At 44.3% G+C, this 9963-nt stretch overlaps 1 protein-coding gene across 1 annotated transcript; it reads right to left on the bottom strand.

The window, feature by feature from the left end:
• Positions 1-1091: 1091 nt before the first annotated feature.
• Zp4 (zona pellucida glycoprotein 4) lies at positions 1092-8341 on the bottom strand. Its single transcript, XM_027405493.2, has 12 exons — positions 8152-8341; positions 7801-7922; positions 7619-7721; positions 6549-6707; positions 5572-5759; positions 5011-5108; positions 3926-4056; positions 3346-3535; positions 3126-3273; positions 2744-2822; positions 1503-1619; positions 1092-1198 (listed from the first exon to the last, which is right to left on the bottom strand). The coding sequence occupies exons 1-12, from the start codon at positions 8339-8341 to the stop codon at positions 1092-1094; spliced, it is 1632 nt and encodes a 543-aa protein (XP_027261294.1).
• Between the last annotated feature and the right edge of the window lie 1622 nt (positions 8342-9963).

Here is a 9963-nt window from a genome sequence, read left to right as displayed (position 1 = left end):
CAGGAGGATTTAAGAGTTTATAGTGAACCTTGGCTATATATAAGGAGTTTGAAGTCAGCCTGAACAAAAAAGAAAAACTCACTGTAACATCTGGCAGTAGTATCCAGTATTTTCTGCTAATGTTCACAAGACTTGCTATGAGAATATGCTGGTCTTCAGAAGCTAACATGGTTACTTGCAGCTATGGGGATTTTTGAAATTGATATATTTTCACTTAATTTTGCCTACTTGTGATGACCAAGGTGAGTCAGTTTTATTACAGACAAATTGATCTTTATTACTGCCACAAATACCCTGGGTCTTGCCCTAGGATTAGAAACTGTAGTAGTTAGAAATATAGACAACTATAAGTCTTGATTCAGATCTAAGTCACTCTCTAGAAGTTGGGATAGTAACTTTTTAGGGGTGCTGTTAGGTTTCAAGCTCATGGCTTTGAACAGGCCAGGCAGTTGATCCAATATAGAGCTTGCCTTTTTTTCCCCCCGAGACAGGGTTTCTCTGTATCTTTGGAGTCCATCCTGGAACTCGCTCTGGAGACCAGGCTGGCCTCGAACTCAGATCTGCCTGCCTCTGCCTCCCGAGTGCTGGGATTAAAGGCGTGTACCACCAACGCCCCTCGACAGGACAGGGTCTCTTATGTAGCCTAGGCTATCCTTTAACTTGTCATCTTTGGAATTTCATGTGCTATGATTGCAGATACGCACAGATATGGCCTTTCAACCCCTCTATGACCTACTGGATGTCCCCTTAATATCCAAAAACCACTCAAGAGTCATAGATACTTATAGGAATTTTCAAGCAGAGAGAACTAGCCTTTATCTCCAGCTTATAAAATCTTGTCAAGATATTTAGTTAGGTATGTATGTGTGTTCTATCAAAAACATTTTCTGCTTAGGTGGGAGAGCTAAAATAAAAGGACAGCATGTTCCTCTTTGCTCAGATGAGATGCCTTCTCTAAGCAAAAAAAAAAAAAAAGTGAGATGCTCAGATAAGTTGAGGTGTTTATTCAGAATCAGGTGATCTTCCAAATGACAAACCCATTCCATGCTGGGAATGTAAACAGTTTTATTGAGACACTTGGTCTTGGTAATTCATCTTAGTATTCTGATGGCCAAGTAGAATACTAACAAGACGCCAATGATGATTGTGATTGCAGAAAGTCCTACAACCCACAGAGCAGGGGAATCCGTGGAGATGCCTGTAGAGTGGAAAGGTGGATTAGTGTATGCTGAATTAGCCCAAGCCATTCTAGATCTTGACAGAAGCAAGTAGTCTTCTATAGGAATAGCAATTTCTTTGGGGGAAAACATACATTGAACAGTAAGGAACAAGGCAAAAAAGCAACTTTTAAGGATAAGGAGTGTAATAGCATCTTACTATGTACCAAGGCTGTCCTTGAACTAGAAATCATCCTCCTGCCTCAGCTTTCCATATGCTGAGATTACAAGCAACCAAGATCGTTAGCTAGGAAGTAGCTGGTAGTTTGATATCCTCCCACTTACTTGAGTATCTATGAAGCTTGTCTTTAGGGTCCTTGATGGCTTGGAGGAAGATCACAGGGCCCTTGCTAGATATGCTGGCAGTGTTGTTTTTAAAATAAAGCTCAGATTTTCTTCTTCCTGATGGAGAGATGAGAGCTTTTGTTTGTTGGAAAATTTTAATTGTGTACATGACTCAAGGATGAGCCAAGGGACTAAAGCACAAAGCCAAATCCATTGGTGCACGTCTCTCCATCCCACATCGTATACAAGTCTTTGTGTTAATACAAACCCAATCAGGTCTAAGATTTTCTGTTTAACTCTATGAAAGTGTTATTTCACTTCATCAAGAGTTGGACATAGATGATTACTTTCAATGATCTCCACCCTCACCTTGCAACTAGAAATACTGACAGTAGCATTCAGTTACTTTTATATTCCAGAGGTTATACATTCAAACAGAAGTGAGGACACAGCCGGTGTAATCCTACATCTATTGTCAGTTAAGTGATCTGGAAAAGGTCAGTATATAGTCTTTATAAGTGGGAATAATGGGCATAATCAGAATTGGCTTGTATTTGTGTCTTACACCATGACTACACTGAACTACTGAGTAGTTTTTTTCTTGTAGGAAACATCTAAGGATTAAAGATTCTTGAATCATGATTTAGAGACTAGTCAAGTACAAGCCAGTGGATCAAGTAGAATATCTACATTTATAAGGATGTCTGGATCCAGCCAACTCCAGAATGTATGGTCTCTCTAAAGTTTGTTTATGGTTCTTCTGCCTGTGTACCTCCAGGGAACATTGAAGACCTGTGTTCAGGTAGGTCAGGATGGTCAGGACATCTACTTCAGAGAACAGGCCAGATGCAAAAGGAAAAAGTTAACAAGTGGCTGGCTGAGGAAATAGCTCTGTCAGTAAAGTGCTTGCTATTTAAGCATGAGGACTTGAGTTTGATCCCAGAACCCATGCTTGAAAAGTCTGGATCTGACAATGTATGCTAACCAACTCAGGCACATGTTGGGCCATACTTAGCTTCTGGTTTAGTCAAATTTTGTAAAAATTGAATTAGAGTGGTTTTTTTAAAGTGGTTTTTTTAAAAAAAAGAAATTCTGGCAATCTAGTCAGCTCTGTCCCTGTGTATAGTTGGTATTGGGGAAAGCTTCATTAATGATATGAGCTCTTAGTTTAATGGCTGACGCTGACATGGTAGGACTTCAGGATTCACTTAGATGGGACTGTAGAGAGCTAGGGTACTTACTCCTGGAAGCAGGACAGATTGCCATGCAGGATGGTGTCCCAGCAGGCTGGCAGACCAATGCACTGCAGTGCAGGTATACCTGGAGGTTGACATGTCAATGTCACATTGTAGATATCTTCCAGATCAGACATCTCCCAACCCCATAATTTCTCTCCAAAGTTGATAAATTGTTATGGCCATGTGGCTAGGTTAATGTCACAATGGTGTTGATAAACCAGAGTCCAGGTGACAGATGGCATTCACGTTCTTGGTACCACCTTGAAGCTGCCCTCAACACGGAAGAGCCAGTGTCAAAGCTCAAAGAGCCACCTTAGAGAGGTGGTGGAAGGGTAAACAGTCTTGAGGATGGAAGACTTTACAAGTACCCAGAAGGGGATCATACCTGTCCGCCAAAAGCCTGCTCCTCCCTTACAGCATTTGTGAAGCTGAAGGTGGAGATGCTGAAACGTTGGTGATGAGAAGGAAAGGGGCTTGATGCTTTCTGGACATCGATCCTTCTAGTCTGATAGTTGTCTCCAGCATATGGGCATCTAAGCCAAGAGACATAGTCAGGTTGGGATTTTTTGGGGAGACCCACACAGGTAGATGGAGGACCCACTTACCCCTTTACCAGGATTGGCCATTGTGGTTGATTAAAAGGGTTAGGGCCAGGTGTGGCCCAGCACTGCTCTAGCAGTAGCTCCAAAGAGGGGTCTGTTCTGTGAAGGATGGAGACCTCAACATAAATAGGATCCTGGAGAAATTTCACCAGTGGGTAGTCTTCAGCACCATGGTAAGAGCCATAGGTTTTATCTGCAGAAAGAAAGCTGCAATTAAAATAGGACTGGGGGATATCTTAGTAGGTAAAATACCTGCCTGTAGAAGCATGGGGATCTGAACTTGACCCATAAAACCCATGTGAAATGACCAGGCTTGATGGTCTGTGCTTATAAGCCTAGAGTTGGCAAAGCAGAGACAAAACTCCAGGCCAATAAGAGATCCTACCTCAGAAAATAAGGTGGATGGCACACAAGAACTGAGCTTGACCTCTGACCTATATATACACACACAGTGTTAAGTTATAAGAGCTAGGAAACTATGTTACTAGGAATAGCCTCAACTCCTAACACCTGTACAAGTGTCCGGTTACCAAGTTAGTGTACTGACAGCCTTACACTTCAGGTGAGATTCACTGTGGCTTACCCTTGGCAATCTGAAGCTCCAGAGAGAGGGGCCCAGTCTGGGTCTTAGGAAGGGGTGGTGGGAGAGTCAGCACTTGCATGTTAATTGGGGATGTGTTGCTGAAAACAGAGTAACTGCAGCTGACTTGGAGCCTGCAGGAAAAAAGATTTTTAGTAGCATGGGTGTGCTGGCCTCTCCTGCTAATTTGAACTCCAGATGATCAAGTGGTAGGTCACATTCAAGTTCATAACTAAATCAGAGGTGGTTTCTGGCCTTAGAGCTATTTTTCTGTTGTTACTATTTGAATAGGACCATATGCGAGTTGGTGAGAAAACTACATAAGAAACAAGTGTGCTAGTCAGGAGTGGTGATGCATTACCTCTAATCCCAGCACTTGGGAGACAGAGGCAGGCGGAACTCTGAGTTCAAGGCCAGTATGGTCTACAGAGCCAGTTCCAGGACAGGACAGCCTCGAAAAGCTACAGAGAAAACTCAATGCCACCGCCCCCCAACACACACACACCAAAAAAACAAAACAAAAAACAAAAACAAAGACAAGTGTACTGCATGAAATGGGCGACTAGTGCAAAGCTGTCTTCACAGGTGAGCAAATATGAAGAGTGAACATGGTTGTCAAGAAGCCCAGGTGAGAGGTGCCCCATGGAGGCTCCATGCAAGGACAAGCCTAAGGTTGGAAAGGTTGAGAGCATCAAGTGATCAGAGAGGAGAACACAGGTGTTATCTCACAGGGCTCTCAAGGCAACCATAGTACATTTGTTTTAATCTACAGCAATGAAGCTCAAGTGTGAGAGCTGGAGAGTCAGGTCTAAAGGAATTCTTTCAGCCGAAACCTAGACAAGGTAAAAAGGAGGAGGCCCAGGTAAGAGACATTATCTCCACGAGGTAGAAGGAATACAAAGATGAGATCAAGTTGGGAGCAGAGACCCCAATTATGCAGTGGTCTACATGAGTGGCAAGCCAAGGAAGCAGTCAGATTCACCCATTGCTGAGAAGTGTTCTCCTGTGGGCTTAGTTTACCCCCAGGGGTCTTGCTTTGTGAAGAAAAGGCCTACACTACTGGCCATTCTGGTCAAAATTGATTCTACCTGAAGATGCTGTCTCGGGTAATAGAGCCACTACCCCAAGTTCTCACTTCCTGAGTGGCCAATAGCTCATTTTCATACACGACCTGGTCTCCAATGACCTGTCCAATGGATAAAGAGAAATCGTCACTTTAATCTGTTGCCCAGACCAAGTTCTTAGTCACATCCTATTTTGTATTCTATTATTATCTCCTACAGAGAGGCAGAGGGTCCTGTTGGTGAATAACTTGAAAAGTATGGCTTATGTTTGATGCAGAACCAAGGAATGAGATAATTAAGTACTGAGATTAGGCAAATGGACCACCCCATCCAAGTCAGCATCCTCCTTATGATTACCATAGATCCTGGAGTGTGATGAGTCTCCTTATATTTGTTCCCTATAGAATGCTGGAGGAAAGGCTGGACCACAGCAGAAGTATCCACTAAGCAAGGCCCTTTGCCCCAGAGACTGTTCTAGACTCCAGGCAGTGGTCAGGACTGGTCTTCCTGACTATAAGATCTCAACTTATCTCCTAATTGCTAGGGCAGTGCTTCTACCCCCATCCCCCAAGGCAGTCTTCTCACCCGCCTTGTGGTCCCACAGGAAGTAAATGGAAATTGGAACAAGGCAAAGGTGGGCGTTGCCATTATAGGGTCACATCCACTGTCACTCCTGATGATCAAGTGCAGTGAATCCAAGTTCAGGGGTGGTGAGGTCACATTCCTGGACACAGCAATGGAGAAGCGACCCTCTCTGGTACACTGGGAGGTCACTGAAACAGAGATGGGTGGGGTCAGGTCACTCCTGAGATGGAGCCACAGTGAGGTTGGAAACACTGATGACCTGGCAACAGGCTTCCAATGACTATGTTCCCTAGGACCTTGCCTCAGGTTTCCTAGTTACATGGTCTAGTGTCCCCAGCTGCAGGAGATGCCTTCACTTCCTATGGCTGGCTTGTGTTTTCCACCCCTTCCAAAATGTGAAAAGGCCTGTGGTTCCAGCAAAAGTTAGTTCTCATTTAAATTCTAACTTTGCAAATCACAGGCGAAGCTGCTTGGTGAAAAGCTCTTGATGAGAGGCACAACAGAACCTAGAGCCCTGAGGCAAGGCTGTTATTTAGCTACATGTGCATTTGTAGGGCTGGCTGTGAACACCTTCATCTACTACTTACAGCTGGGCTTTGGGTGTTTAATGTGCTAGAAAATCTTCAAGCTTGATATGGGGCATGTGAATAATCACGTGGGGGGGTGATTCTCTCTAAACACAGTCTTAAGACTACCCAGCTACCTAAGTGAGTGCTCCGTGAGAAAACAAGTTTACCAATTAGTAAGTACCTGTCCCAAATTTAATTTCTTAGCGTTCCTGCAGGTTTCCTTTATGTTTGACTTCTAGGAGATTTACTGGAAGGCTATATAGGAAGTTCTAGTTCTAGGCTGCATTGCCCATTCATTGCCAAGCATTTGCTTTTCATTTGCTGGCTGAAGAAAGCTTTCCCTGTCCTGGTGTCACCAGAAGTCATTAAGCTCCTTTTTCTCAACTGATTTGAGAAGGAAGCATGTACCTGTGTTTCCATAGTAACAGTAGCCCACTTCTTCCTCTTCAGAGATGTAGCAGCAACCCAGCTTGTCACAGTCTCCTCGAGAGACGGGCAAGGGAGCACAGGGAAGCCTTTCTTTTACTGGCACAGGATTGCACACTTCAGTATTCAGAGTGTTTTGGGCTGGACATTGAGAAGGGAAGGGGAACTCAGGCTAGACAGCAGGGTGGTCCTTCAGTAAGCCACCTTGTCATAAGCCTGGGCTTTGAATCTCAAACATCCAGACCGCCTCAATAGGCCTGTTGACTCTACCCACTGTAGATTAAATCCCAAAGGAAGAGCAATGTTAAGTCACCTTGTCAGTCTCCCAAAATGGGATCCCTACTGAGGAAAACATTCTCTCAGTGTGTGTAGGATCAGGGGGACTCTTCACATGGCTTCTAATGAGTACCTTTCTGTCTCTTTAGAGGGACTTAAGATTTGTCATGGGTGATCCCACAGGAACTTTACAAGTCATAGGACTTCCATATTAGCATAGCCTGGGACTCATTTGATATGCACCACCAATCCCTGTTACATATGGGTAACCAGATAGCGGCAAGAGAGAATTAAGTTTGAGTCTGTCCTAATCAGGATAAAGGGTTCTCAGACCACCAGGGAAGAATTGCTTCGGGTTTCCTAGTTGAGTGATCAAGTATCCCCAGCTGCAGGCGGAAGACTGTAGCAGGAGATAGCTTCTCTGGCTAATTCCTATTGCTAGCTTGTGTTTTCCACCCGTTCCAAAAGGCAAGGAGGCTCCTGGTTCCAGCAAGAGTTAGTTCTCGTTTAAATTCCAACTTTGCAAATCACAGGCAAAGCTGCTTGGTGAGAGGCCCAAAGAGAACCTAGAGCCCTGGGTCAGGAAATCAGGCGACTTGTCTAACATACCCAGCCTCAGCTGGAGTCTCCCTACAGTTAATTTTCTTAAGGACTGACTTGGAGGGGAAGAGTCCTTCTTAGGGTCAGTTGTTGATGCTACCTGGAGTAGACAAGAGTAGCCCGAGAGCACCTTTTAGGCAGGACCCTCCCCTAGCCCCAATGCTTTCTCCACTTACCTTGAAGATCCAAAGGACATTTAAGCAGTCTCTTCCTTGACCCTGCCATATGTCCAGTTACATTCACCTCCTGCACTCCAACTTCCATGGCATAGTGGGAGCCCTGAAGAGACAAGCAATAGTGATCAGCCTAACTGTGGGTGGTAAGACGGACTCTCGTCTGATAGCCGGGGTCTACTTACGCTCATAGTGACATAGCAGCCATTGTAGGTAGCTTCTAACACCAAAGAGCCATCAGGACTGTCCATCACCCACGTACCACAGTCGGAGTCATTCTTTAGCCTGTGTGGCAGCCCTTGGCTATCTAGGGTAGTTGGAACATGAAAAGCACAGAGGTTCGTCATCAGAGAACAACCAGCCCCGCCACTTGACCCTAGACTTCACTATTATGTAAAATACAAGATAAGGTGGGTTTGGGGAAGTGGCACAGTTTTGACTATTCATTCTGTAGGTAGGGACTGTGGAGATTTTAGAAGAAGGAAAGGGTCAAGACAGGAAGTTTAAGAGTAGGTACCTGGTTGAGTCTGACTTACCCCAAGTTGTTAGCATAGGACTCCCTGCCTCCAGACTGAGGTTCACAGTAAACTGGAAGCTCCTTAGCCCACAGTGGAGCATACCTGGAAGCTCAGTCACATGCTGCCCACTCAAAGGAGGACAGAATGGGAAACACAGGAAAATGCCTGGAAGGAGCCACAAAGTGCTACTTAGAGTTTTGCTAGTCATTCTTCTCCTCCACTAGCTTACATCCACCAAGAGTGGAGAGCTCTTTATATGTGTGAGGAAAGCTTCGTTTGATGCCAATATCTTTACAGCCTGCAGGTGGAGAGACTTTGAAAAGTGTGATTTCTTCCTTCTGGGGGCACAGTCTACAGATGAATCCCATTAAATATTTAATCTCCTAGGTTCCAGAGCTGGACCTACATGTTCCCTTTGGCCAAAAGCAGGCTTCTCGGGTTAGCTGTGTGTAGCACTTGTTCTGCTAGTTTGTCTTCAGAAGAAAGAGACCGAGCACCTTCTAGAACTTGGCATATTTGAGTGAGGATCCTAGCTGCACTGGTCCCTGGTGAGTGATGAGTGAAGGGAACTGGGAACTGGGAACTGGAAATGGGTATCTTACTGCCTCTCTGAATTTTGGGATTCCTATCTAGAAAAATGAGAATGATTGTCAGGGCAGTACAGTTCTTAAGGATGCCATGAGAGATTTAGGTCAATATAGGGCACCCTACTTGGCCAAGTAGGGAGAGTGCAGACAATGTCCTTGAGCTGAGGTTAGCTTCTTTAATGGCCCATCTTCCTTTCCCCTCTGGTTCTAACATTTAATTGGAAGTCACTCTACAGTTGGTTCTAAATCCCAGGACCCCTTAAACCTGATTCCTGAGTCAAGTTGGTTTAGAACTTTGCCTTGTATTCAGAGATAATCCCATCATGGTTCTATAATCTGAGCACCATCAACCAATGGACTATCTCCCAGCATTCCTTTTATTGTCATACAAGCAGGCAATTATCACAGTTTCTAAATGTGACATTTAAAACACTAACAGGAAGGGAAAGACCCTTAACCCTAGAGAGTTAAAATAATTTACATTTGGCTCATAGACACCTGATTGGCAGGTGTGACTACAACACGGCCAAGCTATTCATGTGGTTTTGAGTAGTAACAGTTAATTTTATATGTATTCCCCAAGGAATCAGGGACTCTATTTGTATTCTTTACCATTTTCTCAAAATCAAATAGATCTGTCTCTAGCTCTCTCCCTGCCATTGTAGTTTGAGAAAAATAGCCCATTTCTCTAAATACAAAGGCTATTTAATGTAGGAGGACAATATAGAGATCTCATGTTTAATATGTCTGATGTCAAGGGGTGTGTGTGTAAGAGAGAGAGAGAGTGGGGCCACCCCTTAGGGGATTCAGAACAACAGTTACTTGGCATGTCCTCTAGGACAGACACTAAGGGTGTGAGCTCAAGGTGTCTGCAGGGCCACAATGAACTACTGAGGAGAGGTTGCTTCTGTGTCTCCCAGCTCTCCCTAGCTGCCAGTAGCCCTTGGCTGTCCTTGCAGACATTGGCTCCCATCTCTTGTCTCACATGCCATACTCCCTGTGTGTCTTCATACTGTCCATCTGTGTTTGTCTCTAGTTCCAAATGGTCTTAAAAGAAACTGTGGACATTGGTCATATTGGATTAAGATCTACTGTGATGATTTTAGTTTTTGTTTGAATATGTATTAAAACCCTATTTCCAAATAAGGAAGGCCACATTCCGAGTCTTTGCACTCCAGGATTCAACCTATCTTCATGGAGCGTGGAGCAATTATATGTTAGCTTATATGTTAGTGGGGGTAGG

This window comes from Cricetulus griseus, chromosome 3 (genome assembly GCF_003668045.3).
Source record: "Cricetulus griseus strain 17A/GY chromosome 3, alternate assembly CriGri-PICRH-1.0, whole genome shotgun sequence".
Taxonomy (NCBI): domain Eukaryota; kingdom Metazoa; phylum Chordata; class Mammalia; order Rodentia; family Cricetidae; genus Cricetulus; species Cricetulus griseus.
Note: the sequence above shows the minus strand (reverse complement) of the source record. Positions and strands in the feature narration are given on the sequence as shown.